Below are 21,595 nucleotides of genomic sequence, written 5' to 3' on the forward strand. Positions count from 1 at the left end.
TTAACAATTTACTCTTGAATAGGGCTGCACAATTCATCGAAAATAAACAAAAATCCTGATTTAATCGTGATATCGAAATTGTGTTTTTAATCAGGATTTAATCGTGCCAATAGTGACATGCCTTCGAGCATCCTTGAAGCCAGAACATACTGACAGACTGGTGTTTCTGGCCAGAAATTTGTCCACCTAAGTTTCATGCTATTGTCTCTTACATAATTATTACAATTCAGTTATATTTTGTTCATCCTGTATATAATTCATTCTTGGTCATATTTCATTTTGGTATCATTTGAAAGAAAATTCTGCAAAAAATCAATAATCGTGCAGCCCTACTCTGGAATGTTGCATAATTGTAGTTCTGAGTACAAGCATCTCATCTGTAATCTAATGCTAGTTTGCCATATGTGTCTGCTTTAGCCTTCTGTGCACAGCCACCGAGAATCCTGAATGCTAAGATGTTTGGCAAGAGGCGTCTCCGCTATGAGACCAATGCCAAGGTGCGATACTACTGCGATGCAGGCTACATCCAGAGGCAGAACCCTGTTATCAAGTGCCTCCCCAACGGACAGTGGGAGGACCCCCAGATCACCTGCACATCAGGTAGAGTGGAACTCTCATGCTAAATCCCAAACTGTTTGTTCATGTACACCAGGGGTGAAACTTAAACATTTTCCCCGCCCAGTCACTGTGGCAGGTAGATTTTAAAATCTACCAGTCACTCACAATTTTTTCCAGTCTTCATTTTCACAAGTTGATATTCAACCGTTCCAAACATTGTAATGCCAAGTAAGATCATTTGCTGATCAATTATTTTGTTTCAGAGGCCATATATTCAGTGATGCCAATAACTGTTTTCATTACCAATTTGCTTAAACATTTGATGTTAGATGCTGCGTATAATTCAGCATTAACTTGGACGCCTGTAGAAAAATTTCACCCGTCAAGGTAACGGGTGGGTTGACATATTTCACCTGCCAAAGGCCAAATTCACCCGTCATTGGCAGGTGGACGGTGCTTATTTTATGTACACGTAGATCACGTAGTGTGGCACGAGAAGCAGTGGATGTGTAATTTAAACTTCAAGGAAGGGCGAGAGATCTTGGAAAGTGGTTTGAGTAAGCTGCATGTTGAAAATACTCAATTCACAAGTCCCCATAACCCCTTTCTTCAGATACCCTCCTGAAGCAAGTCCTCCAAAGTACATGAACGGACGATGTTTTTTTTTTCCGAAATTGGGTTTTGATGGATTAATCGGAATCCAATCATTTTTATTGACCCGTTCAATACCATTTGGTGTTGTTTTCCCATGGTTTATCATTCTAGAGTTGACTAAAATACTGTTTGGTGTTTTTGGTTGCAATGGAGGTGTGAAGAGGATTTCAAGCAATATGATGAAGAAATCCTCCAAAGAAAATGTCTCCTTCCCTACCTTTTGCTGTCAATCAGTCTGTCAATAAGCTAACTGAAGTTGTTTATTTCCGCAGCCTCAGCCCAGTCTACAGCAACCACGCCATCTTCTGTGGCTGGGGGCAGGATGGTCGAGGAATCAACAACAGTCGTGGACTCGCCACAGTTTTGGGAAATCAAGTGGGGCTTCTGAGACACCACAAATGGACTTCCTCATGAATTCATGAACCACATAATCCATAATCATTATCATCAAGACGTTACCATCTGCCACTGACGTACAACCGTCATCCATCAAGTTATTATAAGAGATCACGAAAATTGCACAAGGGGTTGTTGTTGCATCACCAGCAAATGTACGGACCATGTGTTAAAAAAAAAAGAAAAAAGTTTATTTTATTGACACGGAATTCCAAAGTTGTTCGGAATTCTAAGCTCTAAGTCACAACACAGCAATTAGGGACCACTTGTTTGCTACATGTAATTTCTTCAATGATGTAACAGAGGTACAACGTTTCATAGCATCTCACAAAGACTATTTTCTTTTCCTCTAACCTTGACTGCCATACCGGTGCTAAGGCAATGTTTGCCATGCTGATACAGCCCAAGGTGTGTGCACGAGCTTTAAAACCCCCAGCTGGTGCACCACTTATAAACGTACGTGTATATCTTCTTTTCATTCCAGTCCAGACTTAGGGTGCAAGCAGGCGAAAGAACCGAATGAAAGAGTACCCCATAGTTTTGAGCCTCGTGGTTCCTAGTAATGATAGCATCAATAGTGTTCTCAAATGTCTTCTGACTATGCTGGGCCCTTTAGAACCATCCTACCCTTCTAACTTGATGTCCCTATTACCAGCGCCTTTTGACAGTCTGTTTTTTTTAAAACCCGAACCCCCCTTTTCCCCTCTCCTTCTCGTCCCCTTTATTTGGTGCTGTTCTATAGGTCTGTCACAGGCTACGACTATGGGCAAGTCTACTGCTGCACAGACAGCAGAGTCACTGTTGTGTGGATATTGTTGATGTTGTTGTTGTTGTTGTTGTTGACGATAATGAATTTGTTGTTATTGTTGTTATCTAAATGTTATGTCCGTAGATGGGTTTCAAAAAGTCTAAATGAAAAAGGAATTACATAAAATGCACTCGTTTTTCTCTCACACAGAGATGTTTCTTGCGAACACCATGGCACATTTTTAATGACTTTGACAAGCACATTTCCGTATTCTGTTCCATGTAACAGAGCTGTTTACCAGACAGTTCTGGTAAAGAAAAGAAAGCAGTATTATTACTGTGTTTTTCCACTATCCCTCTTTCTGCAATGCTTTGACATTTTAAACCCATTTTATGGTTAAGGTGAGATGAGTAAAAAAAAAAGACAAAATAAACACCTAACACTCATTTTAAGCTTTCCTTGACATACTTACAGGTAGGCCTACGTAAGAAAAACCTAACTCACTCATAGATTATTGTATTTTTAGTTCACAAACTTAATTCTTTAGATTCTTCAGCACTTTTTTCAACCATGCAATACATTTGAATGTGTTATGGGTATTTATTTTCATACCCAATATGAAAAGTATTTGTGAATATTTGTGTAAGAAACTTGGCCATATGTTTTTTTTTTCTCTTCTTCTTCAAAGGTTAATATGCAGTCAGCAGGGCGCTGTGCGGACATATTAATAAAGATGTGACTGTTGTGAGCTGTGCTCTAGTCACATCGTAGCTGGCTTGTAACTTTTGAGTCTTTAGTGCAATTCTAACCAGCCCAAGCCATGAAGGTGCCATCTGGTCTATGGCACCCAGCGCCTATTATCACACCACCTGTTCTAGGATCTCAGAGCCGAATAAAATAAAATAAAATAAAGCAAGTTATCTTTATACTAACTGCATTGGCAATGTTCTTGTTTCATGAACACAAGCATTATTGGAGCTAAAAGGTGAAAGATAAAAACAAACATCTGTGGCCTTTTTATGGACATGTTTCAAAATCACAATACTTTACCATATAATACATTGCCTGCTATGTTACATACAATACTTCATCATTCCAATGCCTATGGGCATTAACATGCATCCATTCAGTTTTACTTATGATACAGGATTAAAATATGATTCATCTCACCCCTTATTTCAGAATAGAAAAACAATGACAGACAGCATATGTCTATAAATGGTCAGATGAGATTGAGATGCCTGTGAAGGCTTAACAGTTACTACATCATTATGTCAAAAGGACAGAGGCCAAAATCCCTAGTCATGCATCTAGAAGCTCGCAAATTAATCCCTCCAGACCACATTTGTGGCTGGACATTTTGATTAGCTACGTATATAGCACAATGCCTTCAAACAAAGTGACCCTAAGCCAGCTGTGGAGGGGAGTATTAACAAGATTTAAAACTGACACGACAAATGAATTTTTCAATATCACATCTTGACATATTTTGGACTTTTGTTCACTAGGGGCCCCTGTGGCAGGTGGGGGGCCCTAGGCTGCCGCCATATCTAGCCTCTGCATTAATCCAGTCCTCCCTACTGAATTATTACACTATCTATTTAACAACTCTACTTATTTGTTTCCAGTATATGAGTTTGGTTATTTTGAAATAACAGAGAAGCAGATAAATGGTTTGGCTTCCAATATGCACAACTTAAACCATCACAGCATTTGACGAATTCTAATGCTATCGTAGTTCCGAAGGTGTGTCATCTTACCAGCATAAAAAACTTGCTGTACATACCTGTTTGTTGTAATACAAAAGAAATCCTTACAGATTATGACTGATTATTAAATTGTGTTACCAATACAATACAACACACCTGTGCTGTGAGTCTGCGCTCAAAGAGACTGAAGATTCTGTGAGAAGGAGGATGGTTGTCAGACATTAGTTGCACAGTGTCTTCTTGTCTTCTTGACTTTCTTGTCCTTCAAAAAGAGGCCAATATGCTTTGATTTGTTTTTGTTTTGTCCGTCTGCAATAGTCAGCTGACTGACTGCCAAGTGTCATCTGTAGCAGTAGGCACCGTAGAGTCGGTGAGTCTTTTTTGGGAATCCCAGGCTGCGGACGCCGGCTTCGGGCAGGCCTCCACAGTGCTTCCTAGGGGTGACGATGGGAAACCTCACACTGCCGTCCTGCAGCCAGCCACCGTTGCACTGATCCAGGTCCTGGTAGCGCCACGCCGCATACAGCTGTCCGACCCGCGCAAGTTCCCCGCCACCGTCAACGCGACACGCCTGCTCGGCCTCAGCAAAGTTGAAAGAGCCACCCAGGTAAAATACCGTTCCTGGGTAGTAGAATTAGTAGTAGTTGTTGTTGTAGAGAGAGACAGGGAGAGATGTTCAAATTATAACTTGTGACTCATAACAATTCAGAATTAAGACTTCTTGTGTTTTATTATGTTTAATACCAGTTGTTGCTTTGGCAATATTGGTTTTTTTTACATTGATGCCAATGAAACTATTGGACTGAAAATACAGGCAGGCACAGATAGAGAGAGAGAGAGAGAGAGAGAGAGAGAGAGAGAGAGAGAGAGAGAGAGAGAGAGAGAGAGAGAGAGATAGAGAGATTTTTGTAAGATATGCAAAAAATATAATTCAATTTTCTTCCCAAAAGGCACAAAGCCAGTTTTGTTTTTTGCCTGCATTAAAAATTAAACCAATTTGTATAATGGTATTGATCGGTGAACAACAGCAACCATCAATCTACTTTACTAGGCTGCTTTTGTTTAAGTTTACTTCTGCTCTGCGCCGTGACACAATATGCTAATGGAAATTCAACAAACACACACACTGTATTCCCCAACATGTTCCACGAACTCTAAACTTTTGTGGAAACTTATTCCCGTTAAAGTTTTAGTTTTGTGACCAAATGTTTTAAGTAAATACTACAGACATTCATGCATATTTGCAGGACAAAAATCTTTAAGCAGATGATCAAAAACTTTGAAATGAACTGAAAAGATTGAAAACATTAATTCCATTTAGGATTTTTGTTTTTAGCATCCAAGGTCAAGTTCATGTACTCCAAACTTCTAAAGATTACACAGACACCAATGGTTGACACAAACGTTTGAGTTGGAAACCTAAAACGTTTACGTAAGTCTTACATAAATCAGACATGGTTATGTGAAAACAAAATTATCATCGACCACACTTCCCTCTTGACTTTTTTTCGTCGCTTCTCCCCTCACTCCAATCTCCCAAATCCATCACAAACAAAAGAGCCTTCATCCCCCAAACAACCCCCCCCCCCCCCCCCCCCCCCCCCCCCCCCCCCCCCCCCCCCCCCCCCCCCCCCCCCGCCCCCCCCTCCCCCCCCCCCCCCCCCCCCCCCCCCCGCCCCCCCCCCCCCCCCCCCCCCCCCCCCCCCCCCCCCCCCCCCCCCCCCCCCCCCCCCCCCCCCCCCCCCNCCCCCCCCCCCCCCCCCCCCCCCCCCCCCCCCCCCCCCCCCCCCCCCCCCCCCCCCCCCCCCCCCCCCCCCCCCCCCCCCCCCCCCCCCCCCCCCCCCCCCCCCCCCCCCCCCCCCACCCCCCCCCCCCCCCCCCCCCCCCCCCCCCCCCCCACCCCCCCCCCCCCCCCCCCCCCCCCCCCCCCCCCCCCCCCCCCCCCCCCCCCCCCCCCCCCCCCCCCCCCCCCCCCCCCCCCCCCCCCACCCCCCCCCCCCCCCCCCCCCCCCCCCCCCCCCCCCCCCCCTCCCCCCCCCCCCCCCCCCCCCGCCCCCCACCCCCCCCCCTCCCCCCCCCCCCCCCCCCCGCCCTCCCACCCCCCTGCCCCCCTCCCCCCCCCCCCCCCCCCCCCCCCCCCCCCCCCCCCCCCCCCCCCCCCCCCCCCCCCCCCCCCCCCCCCCCCCCCCCCCCCCCCCCCCCCCCCCCCCCCCCCCCCCCCCCCCCCCCCCCCCTCCCCCCCCCCCCCCCCCCCCTCCCCCCCCCCCCCCCCCCCCCCCCCCCCCCCCCCCCCCCCCCCCCCCCCCCCCCCCCCCCCCCCCCCCCCCCCCCCCCCCCCCCCCCCCCCCCCCCCCCCCCCCCCCCCCCCCCCCCCCCCCCCCCCCCCCCCCCCCCCCCCCCCCCCCCCCCCCCCCCCCCCCCCCCCCCCCCCCCCCCCCCCCCCCCCCCCCCCCCCCCCCCCCCCCCCCCCCCCCCCCCCCCCCCCCCCCCCCCCCCCCCCCCCCCCNCCCCCCCCCCCCCCCCCCCCCCCCCCCCCCCCCCCCCCCCCCCCCCCCCCCCCCCCCCCCCCCCCCCCCCCCCCCCCCCCCCCCCCCCCCCCCCCCCCCCCCCCCCCCCCCCCCCCCCCCCCCCCCCCCCCCCCCCCCCCCCCCCCCCCCCCCCCCCCCCCCCCCCCCCCCCCCCCCCCCCCCCCCCCCCCCCCCCCTATGCCAATTAGTACTTAGCAGAGAGTTAATGTTTAAAGTAAACAAGCACAGCATGTTTAGCTATGATGGCTTAAGATTTTTATTTCAAAATTAAAAGTTTTATGTTTTCCCATTTAGAGCCAAAAAAAAATATTGGTGGCTTTTGATTGGTGGTTTATAGGCTACTAATGCACTAGGCTACCACCCCTCTGTTTAAACCAAATATGACATGAACTTTGATTCCACAAACGTGAACAATGCTTTATATCAAGTTGTTTTTCATTTTGTTCCATGTGAGTGACAAAAAACAGTAGACATGACACAAAAATCATACAATGCACAACAATTCTGTTCTTAAAATGTCATAGGAGTCAACTGTCAATACATTACAAGAAACACATTACAATCAACCTCCACCATTAGGCAATTTAGTCATTTATTTGTTGTCATTTCTGAATCTTTTATTAGGAGTTGGAGGCTGAAGGAAGTCAATATACTTGCAATAACATGTCCCCAAAATAGTGTCAGACTTCACAACACAGTAGTTGTTTATCCTTGGAGTGTTGAGCAGAGCTGATAGATCATAGAGTTTTGTGGTCCCATATCGGCTGCCTGTGGAGACATAAATAATAAGTGTAAGGCTTTATGAGGACTTGTTGGAGTAGCCCCTATAGCTTGAATCACAGGGTTTGCTACACTGGTATATACAAAAGTTCAATATTGTGTACAAAAGAGCAATATGTCATCATGAAAATTTGGAAAGTATCATTGCAAATACACTGCAGATTGTATGATACAAGAAAAAGAAATTTGATGAAATGGCTACACAAGCTAGCCTAAACTAAGCAGTAAGCTAACATATAAGCCAAACTGCCTAAACATAAACATACACACAGTGAAGCATCAAGAGCCCCTAAGGTCACACAAGTAACATAGGTAAATTCTACACATACACAACCAACACCTTTTATGGTCTTTTCTTACCATGAAGTGAGGATGATAGGACACATGTTTTCCATGCCAAGTTGTCAGTTGTGGTTTGATGGTCACATGGTGTTGAGTAAATCTATCCCCCATTGACAGACTCACCATTTTTAGAGAAAGTTGTAATTTATGTTACATTTTAATAAAATAGGGTTATATGGTTCTGACATGAATGGGTTTTTCTGTACACAAGACAGAAAGCTGATAAACAATAAAAAAAAAAAAAACTAAACAAAAAAAACAAAAACAAAAATGAGTGCCCCAGCCTTAGGATTCGAACTCTCAACCTCAAGATAAAGTACATGTTTGATGTTACATGCAGAGGCTATCCCCTGCGCCACTCCTCAACCTGTAAGAGTCATGTAGGTTTTGATTATTACAAAGTTAGACCTGTTTGTTAGAAAGTATTGGACTTACTTATTATTAAAGTCAAATGTGTTTCACAAATCCACTTCAAATCCGGCAACGGACATCATACTAAAAACAATAATGTTAGGTTTTAATTGTGATTTTTTTTAAACCTACATTCCATGCTGGAATTGAAACTGGCAGCCATCATGTTTCAAGGCCAAACTGCGGAGTGTAAGCCTAATACTGCCCAATCACAAACATGCTGACATCATCTCATATCTCAGATATTGTTTCCAATTGACATGATGTAAAGAATTTGTAACTTTCACAGTTTTCGCGAAAAATAAACAATACAATATCTACTTGAGTGTTTTTTTATTGATAATACAGGATTCAACCCTGCAATCCTCTGACTTGTGACCATTTCCCTATCCAGACTCAGCAAGCTCAACATTGTCTTGCTTCACCTTAAATGTGAAAAAAAATGCTAAATTAAAGTGGAGTCCATGGTTCAGGTGGCCACATTTTCATACTTCCAGGAAGTATGGAAGTAGGTAAAGGTTATCGCATTCGGGGGATTGAACTTGCAACCATTGAGGTTGAAGACCAGCTGTTTACCACTTACTTCCAGGTCGCCTCAGATGTTGTCATGACATTAACCACAATATTCCAGATAGAGTTCCATTTACAAAACTCAAGGACTTGTGTTAGGTGTCAGTTGTACTTAACACACAATGCCAACGGGTAACTTTATTGCGTACCTGAAAAACTTGTGAGAAACACTAAAATGTGTATGTCATCAGGACATTTTTGCAATACTGAGTACTACAGCGTAAACTTTTCTAGTCCATAATACTGTTGGGTAATACAGTGCACCCACCGCTGGTCTTATTGAGTCACATTTTCCGAATGGGCTTGAATGTGGTGGGTGCCCCTGTGCCATTTCAGGGCTCCTGCCTGTGCCACTGTTAGAGCATGCTGCCTGCCTGCCACAACAGTGCTCATTGTCTGCCCCCTGTTCAGGCCACCAATGAACCCACTCCTGGCTATGCCTGAATACAGCCATTACTCCTCTGCTTTTGCAAATTCATCACAATGCTCTCCAGGGTTGGACTGGGGAAGATAAAGGGCTCGGGCCTTTTTTGTTTACATTTCTGAAAAGGGCCTATGAGGGTGAGGGGCCCACTGGGAAATGCCCGCTATGCCAGATGGCCAGTCCAGCCCTGGTGCTCTCCTGTTGGCAACAATGTATCTGTCATAAATGCTGTGTTGTGTTTCTGCATATGGTGGGCAATTGGATCAGTTTGTTGTTGTGCTGCTGCATGTAGCCTGAAGTGTAGTGATCACTGTAATACTGAGTAACACAAGAGTCAAGGCTTACAGTCCAGGTGATATACCGGTATGATGGGTGCTTCGAAGCCGTCAATCACAACATGAGAAAGTCTTTTACCGTGTATTCCCTCTAAGCTCCTAACTTAACAGAGCTGCCTGCAACAAACTCTAATCTCCCAGTCTCATAAAATTCTGAACTCATTCGGATCAGCTGTTTCAGAAAATATTTGTGGGCCACATCTGCGTTTTACTTTTGAATTCTATATTGACACCCACACCTAGCTTGCTCCATACACATGTACACGCAACATATTTTTTCTGTGTACACTCCTCAGACAGTACTGTGTATGGTGGGTTATAGTGTCTAGTGCAATGGAATACAACAACAAGTCCTTGAACAGTGTGTTCAGATTGTGCAGAATATTGTTTTCAAACTTCCTGTAGATTCCCTGCGGGTAGTATTAAACATTCAGTACAGTGATCTACAGCTGAGAGGCACCCTATTTCTGTGCCTTATCCGTCTTAGCTGCAGTAATGTTTTAGTTTACATAGTTGTTAGGTTTAGTACTTAAGACATCTCAGCGGATAACTAGGTTCATGGTGAGGGTAGTGTTAGGCCTACGCTCGTATTGTTCTGTACTGTTCTCAATTATTTTAAACCCTTCTGGAAGCCCATCTACCCTAGGGCAGAGGGGAAGTTTCAAAGGCCATAGGCAAAGAGGGAATCTGGGCCCTTTTCTTCTTTTCATACTTTATTGGGGAGAGGCCTCCTTGAGAGAGATTTCACTTTTAACCCCTCTAGTGCAGAGCCTATGTTGACCTTACGGTCACCAAAATTGTAATGGTTATGTCTTAATCTGTTACTTAAGGCTCCCGGTAATGTCATAGCAATGTTGTTATGATGTAGTTGAGTATATTCAGCAGATAGTCAATAGGCCTGTCAGCGACCCCATCTGCAAAAAGAGGCCACATGCACTTTTCAGTCACTGAATTTAGGGCCACATTGTTGCCACATGCCCCAAGTTGTCACTGCTGTCATTGGAATACATGTCCAGTCATGACCAGGGGATCCCCTTTCAGATGAGGGCCATAGACAATTGTCTAGTTAGCTAGCCTGATTGCGAAAGCCCTGCCAGGGCTATTTCGAGCTAAATAAAGCCCATTGGCAGTCCTACACACTGCTTTACTGCCCAGGCGAGGATACCCAGTCAGCCGAGCCTGATCCCGAGGAATTGCATCCAATTTCCCACGCAAACCAACATCCAAGATTGCGTCCAGATTCCGACACTTTCCCTTCTGTCTAGAGAACATACTGATTGGTCTAGCTGTGCTCTTCCCAAAACCATCCCTAAACCTAACCTGTCGCAATGTTTTACACTTGTGCCCTGACCAAAACCTTCCCTAAACCTAACCTGTCACTGTCAGTAATGCTACTCTATGTTTCTGAGTTTTAAATTTGTGTTCTCACCAAAACTTTCCCTAAACCTAACCTGTCACAGTCAGCTGCATGACCACTGTGCATGTGTGTCAAAGGGAATGCATCGTTATCTGGATGCAATTTCAGTTTTTGGTTTGCGTGAGAAAATAGATGCAATTCCTTCGAGATCATGTACTTTAGGTCGGCCAGTGACTGAGAGCTGATTACGGCTGACCCTCATTACTGACACTTGCTGCACTCGTTAAGAGCCATTTGAGGCCAGAGAGTCAAACCCGTCTCACCTGACGTGGCAGACGTGAAGCAGAATGTGTCGAAATGGTCTTTGATCCTGTGCCGGGGGCCATAGCTCCGGATGCCGGGCAGGAGGTCACCTCCGCAGGCTGCACGAGGATGAAGGATCGGATAATGAACGGTCCCGTCATTCAGCCAGCCAGCATTGCACCAGTCCAGCCCATCAGTCCAAGCTGCCCCAGTGTGAGAAAGCAAAAACAAAGTTCATCCTCAAATCAAGGCCTTCATAAAGTTCAAGAATTTCAGATTTCTTCTGGATTTTTTTTTTATGTGGTTCACCTTTGAAAAGTTGCTTGTATGTTGCCATGATAGCGTCCTGCTCTGCACATGCAGCCTTGGCTTGGGCAAAGTTCATCTTGTAGCGACCGTGCCTGCCGTATGGAAACACAATTCCTGCAATTCAAAGAAAGAATTTGGTCTGTTAGCACAAAATTAAAAGTAAGTGATAAAGACCTTTTATAATAATAATTAGAAATACCCTCAGAGAGTTACCTACGCCAAGGAAGCTGTTTGATAGAACATGTGACTATGTTACTCCCTAAGTCTTTCTACCTTGTGTTTGTGGAGTTAGAAACCGGAATGTCAATTCTCCCCATCCCTCGACAGAGAAACATTCCTAGATTCAGATCATGATTTGGATCACCACCAAAATTGAATCACTTGTTCCTTTTGTCATTTCCAACAACTCCACAAAATTTAATCAAAATCCGGTCATAACTTTTTGAGTTATCCTGCTGACAGACAGATAGACAGACATACAGACAAACAAACAGATAGACAAACCAACACGACCAAAAACATAACCTCTTTGGCAGAGGTAAAAAAAATAAACCTTTGCAAGGCCTTTCTTAAAAATCGATATGCACTAAAATGTATAATGGAAGTTACTGGACTGTTAACATGTCAATGAAGCAATTCGGCAGTGTAGGCCTACAACTGCAGGAAAAGCTGCATCAGCAGCGAAATAATTCTGTTCCAACCCCAGGCAAACACAGTTGCCATTTAAAGTTGGAAATAAGTTGATTTTACACCTCTCCTTGAGTTAAATGATTGAGTTTGACCTTTTTCCCGTACTTTCTACCATTCTATGAATATGGCGGTGCAAATTTTACCTCTCAGCTAGCAGTTAACATTGATTTCTATGAGACCAGTTAGCCGCCAGCTGGTCTCATAGGACTCAATGTTAATTGTTAGCTTGGAGGTAAAATGTGCACTGCCATACTCAGAGAATGGTGTAAAATCAGCTTATTTTCAAAAATGGGACAGTATCACTTTAAATCTGCAAAAAATAAGTGCTAAAAGTGGACTGAACACAGTATAATGTGGCCTAGACGTGGTTTGAAGAAGATGACCACTTTCATGGGCTTCAAGTTGACCAAGAAAAGTAGGTACTTGGAGGAGAATGCCAATAGCTACACTGTGCTGCAGATCGCTGGTTTGGCTGAACCTCATGCCAGGTCCCAAATCCACAAAGGATTCATTATTGCTGAGGGCAGGTTGAAGAAGACGTAAGTGAAGAGCGCAAAGTAAACAAATAAAATTGTGTGTAAATGTGATCTTTGCCCCATTGGACCACCCAGAGTGTAATGGTTGTATCCTGTAGGCTATTTAGTGTAGGACTGGGTTTGAAGAAATCCGCCCTTGCCAATGTCTAATACATGATGGTGAAACAAGCAAATTTCTTCTTTGTAAAGATTTTCAGAAGATCAGATTTTCTCAAGCAGCTAACATTTATTAATCATTTGCGAATAGATTAGATTCAGAATAAGTTCAATTCATGAAATACAGTCCTAACAACTACTAACAGTTGCTGTAACAGTACATACAGTGTTGCCAGATTGGGCGGGTGCCCGCCCAATTGGGCTACTTGGGATGAGCGTCGGCGGGCAAAAACGGGAAAAATTGGCCATTTGGCGGTTTTTTAAGCCGTTTTGGGCCCATAGAAGTCAATGTAATTTGTTGAATTTGGGCGGAATTTAGCGCATTTTGGCGGTTTTTGAGAACCTTTTGGGCGGGATTTGGTCAGACACATCTGGCAACACTGAGTACATAGGTGCAGAGGTGTAGCTTTGGCTTGGAAAGTGGTGGGGACATATATGGCAGATTCTATGCTATTTATGCAGTTAGGTTTATCTCAAAAGTGGCATGGATATGTCCCCGTCATCCACCCCTAAAATTACGCCCGTGGCTCAATGTTACTATGTAGATTGCTGCAGTGGTGTAGTCTACTTTTTTGTGGTGGGTAATCTGGGTATACTGTATATTTGAGCATTTTTTGAAGTGGGTATACTGTATATATTTGTGCTATTCAAAATAATGGATCAATCAATTTTAAGTGGGTATACTGAAATCCCTGAAATTTAGAAGTGGGTATACTCCGTATACCTGCGTTCTACGTAGACTACACCACTGGATTGCTGTGTAGATTTTATACACTTTAGAACTGTGACTGAAATCTAAATTGTTGAAAGCCTTTATACTGGATTACATCACATTACATTGCACCTAGCAGACGATCAACACAGTACACCCACCATCAATACTCAGCGTGATCTCCACCTTCTCGTCCTCAATGCCATTGATGAGCTCACAGCGGTACTCGCCCCCGTCCCCCAGCTCCAGGTTGCTGATGCGTAGGGAGGCATCCAGAGGATGGGCGTCCCTCAATGAAGCCCTGGGCCCCAGGGCACCATAGTGTTTAAGGGCATGACCGTTGGTGATGAGCACAATGTTCTCCACGCCCTGGTGGTGAGGCTCCAGCTTGACCCATTTAATCCTGTAGTGTGGGGGCTTGGTGTGCATCACGCACGGCAGTGTGACGTTGCCTCCACGCGGGGCAGAGACCTCGGCGTACACCGGTGGTTCCACCAGGTAGTGCAGCTTTTTTTCGCCTGCAGGAGGGCAAAGGTTGGACATAGTTTCTGCAAGTCCTCCACTCTATAAATTGGATGGCCTAGTTCAGTGGTTCCCAAACGGGGGCTCGGGACCCCTATTAGGGTCGCGGACGTACTGAAGGGGGGGTCGCAGAGAAAAGGGACTTGTATTCACTTGTATGGTTTATGGATGTATTTGTTGTCTGGTGGATTTCTAGCAATATTAGTAGACACACTATTAATGGAAAATCTAGCAATTAATTGTCCATTAATATAGTTAGATTTTCCATTAATAGTTTGTCTGCTAATATTGCTAGAGATACACTGCTAAGCTAAGACTATGGTGGGTGGGGGGTTCGCGAAAATATTCTTAAAGGAACAGTCCACCCTTTATTGATTTTCACGTATTTGCTGTATTTCCAAGCATTATTCATGAGTGTGCATATCCTTTTCTTCTCAGTGTTTTCAGTACTCAGTTTTATTGGATCAGAATTATTAGCATAGCTTAGCATATCACTGGAAGTAGATGGGGAGCATTAGCATCAAGCCACAAGTAATAACAGGATGGGGTTAAATAGCTGTTTTGCACTCTGGCGAATTTTGCATTAATTTTAAAGTAGTTTATAATTACATTTGATGATGTTTTGTTTGCTCCCCATACACTTGCATTGCTAGTCTTAATTAATACCGTTAAACTAGGTAAACTAGGTAAACTAGGTGCAAGCACATGGACGAAAATGATATGCACATTCATGAATAATGCTTGGAAATACTGCAAATATGTGAAAATCAAAAATGGGTGGACTTTTCCTTTAAGTCCAAAAGGGGGTCCCCGCTGAAAATGTTTGGGAACCACTGGCCTCATTGAAGAAATGTTTTGCCAAATGCTATAAAAATCCATTCAACACATTAAGACATGGCCCCAGTAATAAACTGGTTGTTCCCAGAATAAATGGCAAAGACCAAGTTGTAATGTAGGCTATTACTAAAGACACTGTGTAATGTCATAGACGTGTAGGTTTATGATAGTGACATATTTTCAGTGAATATCACAGCGTTCCATGATGATAAAATGTGATTGAAAGATTAACACCAGGGTAAACCACACAGTGATGTGACTGATCTCAACTGAGACGCACAATAAAACATGGTCAGTTAACATTTCCTCAACAATCATCCTATTATCACATGCTTCCCCGACATATACACTTCAAGATGACACAGATACCATGCATGCACATGTCATTTTACTACAATAAATAAATTTGGCTTAGATAGGGCTATACAATATATCGATATATTTGTGATATCAATATTGCTGTCAAACAATATCACATGTCATAATATCGAGCTGATACAATATTTTTGTCATTTGTCTATACTGACAAAAGGTAGGTTACGCTAAGCGTAATATATTTCCCTCCACTTGAGCCATTGCGAGCACACTCATACAGAACACCACTGTGTGTTTCTCTATGGATGTTCAGTCATATTGCTGAAGGGAGGGAAGATTGTCAATTGTTTAGCACAATTATTTGTCTTTATACGAAATATTGTTTAAACAATGGTGATATCAATATTGACTGAATTAATCGTGAAATTTATGTTTCTCATAATCGAGCAGACCTAGGCTTAGATACAAAAGTGCATGTTAGCTTGTACCGTACCTGAGTCATCAATATGAGAGAGGGACACCGAATTTGCTGTGAAACAACTGATACTCAACACCAGGATGGCTGCCCAGTCCATGCTGACAATGCGTACACACCCTCCCTCTGAAACACAGCAGTGAGAAATGAGTAACACAGAAATGGACCTGTATGACATTTAGGCAAAATGTGAAATTCTGAAATTGTCACATGTACTGTATAAGTCTTCAGTCTTTAAAATGTAATTTATGATAGTTATTGTGTGTGTGTGTGTGTGTGTGTGTGTGTGTGTGTGTGTGTGTGTGTGTGTGTGTGTGTGTGTGTGTGTGTGTGTGTGTGTGTGTGTGTGTGTGTGTGTGTGTGTGTGTGTGTGACTGTGTGCGTGTGTGTGTGTGTGTCTGCGTGCGTGCGTGTGTCTGCGTGTGTGTGTGTGTGTGTGTCTGCGTGCGCATACGTGTGTGGGTAACGGTGAGTATAAGCACAGTACTCTTCCATACATTCCAGACTACTCAACCTGAAGAGGTCATCATATTGACAAGCAATTCGGAAAAGAGCATATTTTTGAAGGAGACAACATTTTTAGCATGCTACTCATGAACAGATATGTCAGGAATTATTGCCCAAATGACAGGCTGTTTCAAAAACAGCCTTTTCCCCTGAAGGCAGTTTCTCACTGAACTATGGAATGATCCATAACAGCCGTCAATTCATACTAACAAGGGTCATACAGGCATTTCCTTGCACTCAACAAACCTGACTGTACTGTACTTAAAGGTTTGTAAATAAAGCTGTCTTGCAATGGCATCAATGTCACGCAACAGCCCTGGTCTGTAACCGATTTTAGTCTAAGCCATTTTTAGGAAAATCCTCCAAAGCACATAAAAATATGAAATAAGTTGCCTTTAAAAGCTAGGACCCTCATTTTGCATTAGAATGAGTTCATTCAGGTCTAACATACCCACATTTTTAATCAAAAATTCAAATCTCAAGAGCCTGAATGCAGCGTATACTGTATGTCACTCCAGGCTAAAAATGGGGTAGTAGCCAGTGGATTTTTAACACTCCAACTACTTAAATGAAATGACCAATGCACTGTAATGGCATTTAAACATTGGCACACTTTCAACAGTTTCTATTACATTCACTATAGTTAATAGTTATTTCATCCACACAGCCATTCATTCACATGCAGATTCACTAGAAATAATTCAGTTCACTGTGTGGACCCTGGGGCATGAAAAAAACTAACTGACCTGGTTCAGAGGATGAGTGGCAGTTTTGGTGGGAAAAAAAATAAATTCCTCCCTCCGTTATCCAAACATAGTACCAGTCCAAGATATGGGGCTTCTGACAGATTTTGTTCACTTTCCGATCAGAAATGCGGCTCTGAACTATTTCTATCTCTATTTCCTCCAGTCTGTGGTCTCTTTGGTTTCTCTGCCTCTCTCTCTGCTGTTCCTCTCTGCTCAGCTGTCATATGTCCCAGGCACTAGGCAGGGTAAACAGCCTTTCACTGCCCGTTCTCCCAGATGTTAATGAGGATGGATGGGACAGTTTGCCATTGTCCTCCTCCGTGCCTATCCATTGCAGTGCAATATGCCCACAGCGGATGGGGATGAGGAAAAAGGAAACAAGGAACAAACGCAGCAATTAAGAATCACTAGGGCGATTAACATAGAAAATGTTAAATGATGTACTGTGTTACTATGCATTTTTTTGGGGGAAAAACTGTGGCTATGGCTGTGGCTCAGTTTTCTTTTGAGTTTATAGAAAACATTGTTTTACTATTTCGACGGCAGCTGATTGGTGACACAGAATTCTTTATGCATTCATGAATTATTAATTCCAACTACCAAGATCATTGAAGGATGTCCAAAACAATAACTTGATAATAAGATATACTGTGTGCTTTGGGTGGCTGGGGTTTAAACATAGAGGGGTTGTAGGAGGAGGGAGAGAGAGAGAAAGGATGGGGAGGTTGCTGAAGCAGTAGAACGAAAGAGGGATGAAGGGACAGGTGGAAAGAGAGAGAAAGAGATGGACGGATGAGGGAATTGCCAGAGGAAGAGAGAGAAAGATAAAGCGTGGAAGCAAGCTAATGTACAGCTTTCCGTTGTCTCACTAGAGACCCTCATTTAAATCTGCAATTAAATCTGATGTGGACTCTGGACTTTGGCACTGTGCATCTGAGGCATGGGACCAGGGAAACCGACAAGGGGGGGACAAACAGGTCTGCTGCCCCGGGCCCAGGGAGAGAGTGGACCAAGAATTAGTTCCTTATAACATTGTATGTATTGAGTGGGGGGCCCTTTCAGATGGCTTTGCCCTGGGCCCAGCCAGAACTGTCAGCGGCTCTGCATGGGACCAGTGCCAAAGTCTGCTCAGGCATTCTAGAATGCTGATCATTGAAAAGGGACCAATCAGAAAGTGTTATGACACGGAGGTCACCCATTTGTTGCTTGCGTCAGACCTGCTGGGGCCTACTGCATGCATCAATCACAAGTGGACCATCCTCTCACATTAGTGTTTCCTAAATCCTGAGTCTGAGATACTCAAAAATACAAGGGCAATTAAAGCAATTTGTGTTTTTTTTAGGCAGGCTACTTTGAAGGGTCTTGCTTGGAGGAGGAAGCAGTGGGCTGACTTACTTGAGAGCTGTGCATTCATTTGAGGGGGTGGCAGAGAGATGCATCTGAATCAGATCCTGAACCCTGTCTCTGCGACCGACTGACACCCGTAGAGCAACAAAGGCAGCAACAACGGCCGCTTTGTCATACTTCCTCTCCCCCCCCCCCCCCTCCCCACCCCCATCCCCTCTTCTCATCCGCACAGTGCCCTGTGCCCTCCAGCCCGACCCACAAACCACACAGCCCCTCCCCTCCCCCCCAAAGACAACAACAAGTGCACAAACAGAGAGCGGCGGGGGAAAAAAGGTCGCAAGGAAAAATGAAATAATGGGATTCCTCCATTTCCCCTCTGTGCCTTCTTCATTGTGCTGCTCTATCAATGGCATCCTTTCTACAGCCCCCCGTCTGCCCACAATTAGTATGCAGGATGGCAATGGCTAGGTGACAGAAAACTCTTCTCTCCCTCTCGCTCTTCATCTCTCTTTCTCTCTCTCTTGCTCTTTCTCTCTCTCACTTTCTCTCTCTGTCTCTCTCACTTTTGTTTGTCTCTGTCTCTCTCTGTGTCTGCTGCTGGTCTAGATTCTTCCCACTTGTTTCCCAACATTGAACCCGTTAAATGGAGGATGTTTACACTTGTTAAAGAAAAGAGTCAGCCAAAGGGGTTAAACATTGGACGGCTGTGAAAGATTGGAGTCATGTCTGGCTGTGTCCTTTTCCCCATGTAAATTAATCAGCTGGATAATGAGCGCTGAATTATGCTAATGTAATGTCATCACGGGCCGCACATATTAAGGCAAGTCAAAATTAGGTTTAAAAAGCCTCTCAGCCTACGGGTTGATCTAACCTTGGTGACTCGTAGTCACTATAGCTCACACAATTATTGGAATTGAGGTCAGGTCGTTTACGGGCGAGAGGGAGAGGGAGAGCACAAGGATGCAGACAGACATGTTCTGATGGGTGAAGAGGGGAAACTTATAGTCCCCCATAATCAAAACTTTCTAAAATACTGCCCAGCAGAGAGCAAAATATGTTTCAGCTGTTTAAACATAAATATATAGCCTAACTGAGTCAAGTAATATATGGTATACTTCGGCTCTTGTCAGGAATGGCTATACGGCTGTGCCTATGTCTGAACATTTGGTCTTAGAATGAAAAATGTAAAATACCTTGTAGTAAAAACGGCAAGCCACCAGGTGGAAATGGGTTGATTTGTGCAAAGTATGTACTTTTGTGGGATCTGCGCTTACATAGTCTAGACATGTACATTATTGTCTGGACATGGCTCTGCCTGTTGCGCAAAGCAATACTAGACATGATTGATAAGGAAGAGATGGTTCATGAGAGTCTAAGCTGCCATCATGTGGCTGCCATGCCCCTTCGGCAGACTAGCAGGGATTCAGAATAAATGGAGATCAAAGGGAGAGTCACACCCATATTGATAGTATGATTTAACTTGGTTTCCATATTGAACTTTTTTCGGCAATAAGAACTGGGCCTATATTTCATGTATATATTTCATGTATATTTCATGTATGCTTTATCTTGGTTTCCATATTGAACTTTTTTAGGCAATAAGAACTGGGCCTATGTTTCATGTTTGGTCCCCCTACAGGTTTGAAGGGGGATTGTCTCACAGAGCGTAGGCTACCCCAGGAAGACACTCTTTGGGTGTATTCCAATCTACAGACTTCCGTCCTCCCTTGCTCACTTGCCTGCTTGTGACCTCATGATGATGTCACTGACAACAGAAAATTAATTAAATATCCTGCAAAAGCACAATTCTCATGTCTTTTTTCATTCACAATTAGGATGGTGAATGAAAAACAGTCCTCAAAAAGTTTTTGTGGCTAGGCTGACAGCTGGGAAACTTTATTGTTTTCTCCATGGAGATGGGGCCGGGAGGGGGCCCCGGGAGGCGGGGCGAGGCCACAAGCACAAGTGGAGGAAGGGAGTGTGCATATTGAATGCACCTTATCCTCTAAATGTTGTTAGTGTGGATGCAGACCATGGAGGGCAGCAAAGTGAAGTCACAGTGCCTTTCACCAAGTTACTATTGAAATTTCAATGTTAGACTCACTTCGTGTTGCTTTAAATGGTTGTTATTTTTATATCGAACATTATAATAGCATTTTACAAGGGTATACATAAGATGCCATCATATATCTGAAGTGTCCTTAAAATGGTGTTGTCTGCTTAAAACATTTAAAAGACCATTTTAGGGAGACAGATAAATATGTAATAAATATGTCCATATGATGACAAATGTTCAGTGCATGTTATTTCCAGGTGGATGTTCCTAAGAGCATGACATGTTTTTAGCTTACGGTAAATGCACAGCTTGAACTGTATTTGTGCTTCAGGGGAAAAGTCTTGATCTGTTAAGTGGGCTGGGACTCTTTGGCATGGAGATGATAGATACCTTTCTGGAGAACTGCCCTCCTCCTCCTTCAGCCTGAGGCATCAACCAATCAGGCGACCAAGTGGGGATATGTCAAAGTCGCCCCTAACGACAATCCCGCATCGCCCAGCATGAGTTGTGACTTGCCCAAAGGACACACCAGGATCAATAAATAAAAAGGAAAACGGCTGGAAAAAAATATTTGGTTATCTTGATCAACAAGGACCTTTAAGGAGCCAGGGCTCGTTAAACAAGAACGTTTTGTTATTTATATGCTTGATGACATGATAGAGGCACTGTTTCGTCACGTGTTCTGAGAAGGGAGAGGGTAACAGTTCAAGGAGAAGTCAATCTGCCTGAGAGAACTACTGTGACAGACTGAAGTGACAGACAGAAAAAGTAGTGACATGGATGCTTTTTCAGAATATCTCTTGAACTAATGAGGATTGGTTGAAGATTCACCGTTCTTGCTCAACTGCTATCAATACTGTAATGGTATGAATGTGGACATCCGGAGTGGGTACTGTAGCTCTCTTCTGGAAGGAATGTAAATGACACAATGACTCACTTTACATCCAGTGCTGTGGCAGACAGAGCAGGGGCGGAGCTATAGGGGGGACAAGCAGGGCATTTGCCCCCGCCCAGGGCCTTGCTGTACTGGTGTTGGGGGCCTTACCAGGCTGTACGGAGGGGCCCTATAAGTGGTTTGCCCTGGGGTCCTGTGTGCAATTGTTCTGCCACTGAGACGGAGCTGTACTCCATTTACTTTTGCAATGGAAAAAAAACCAACTCTAGTAAATATGGGTCTTTGGAGACAGTCGTGAAGGTTAATTTTTGAGTGTTGGATCTGTCCCTGACACCTGAGAGCCCATGTAGTATTGTTGATGCAAGGCATGGTCTTGG

General features: G+C 44.6%; 2 protein-coding genes across 3 annotated transcripts in view; one reads left to right on the plus strand and one right to left on the minus strand.

Annotated features, from left to right (window-relative positions):
- Positions 1 to 4,375, plus strand: part of bcan (brevican) — a 32,331-nt gene extending 27,956 nt beyond the window's left edge. For both annotated transcript variants that reach the window (XM_063199310.1, XM_063199311.1), the window contains exons 14-15: positions 418 to 600; positions 1,485 to 4,375. In XM_063199310.1, coding sequence (XP_063055380.1) covers positions 418 to 600; positions 1,485 to 1,600 — 299 coding nt within the window. In that variant the 3' untranslated portion in view covers positions 1,601 to 4,375. The remainder of the gene's footprint in view (positions 1 to 417; positions 601 to 1,484) is intronic.
- Positions 4,376 to 4,381: 6 nt separating this feature from the next.
- On the minus strand, positions 4,382 to 17,106 carry hapln2 (hyaluronan and proteoglycan link protein 2). Its single transcript, XM_063199312.1, has 6 exons — positions 16,921 to 17,106; positions 15,686 to 15,793; positions 13,680 to 14,036; positions 11,425 to 11,538; positions 11,136 to 11,318; positions 4,382 to 4,686 (listed from the first exon to the last, which is right to left on the minus strand). Exons 2-6 carry the CDS (start codon positions 15,765 to 15,767, stop codon positions 4,406 to 4,408), a joined length of 1,017 nt encoding a protein of 338 aa, XP_063055382.1. The 5' UTR covers positions 15,768 to 15,793; positions 16,921 to 17,106; the 3' UTR covers positions 4,382 to 4,405.
- Positions 17,107 to 21,595: the final 4,489 nt, after the last annotated feature.

Source organism: Engraulis encrasicolus, chromosome 5 (genome assembly GCF_034702125.1).
Source record: "Engraulis encrasicolus isolate BLACKSEA-1 chromosome 5, IST_EnEncr_1.0, whole genome shotgun sequence".
Taxonomy (NCBI): domain Eukaryota; kingdom Metazoa; phylum Chordata; class Actinopteri; order Clupeiformes; family Engraulidae; genus Engraulis; species Engraulis encrasicolus.

Excerpts from the sequence above, each read along its gene's own strand:
- hapln2 (XM_063199312.1), bottom strand. The coding sequence starts at position 15,767 with ATGGACTGGGCAGCCATCCTGGTGTTGAGTATCAGTTGTTTCACAGCA. Across the intron at positions 14,037-15,685 it reads CTCTCATATTGATGACTCAG|GCGAAAAAAAGCTGCACTAC; the intron begins GTACGGTACAAG and ends GCCCTCCTGCAG. Across the intron at positions 11,539-13,679 it reads GATCACGCTGAGTATTGATG|GAATTGTGTTTCCATACGGC; the intron begins GTGGGTGTACTG and ends TTTGAATTGCAG.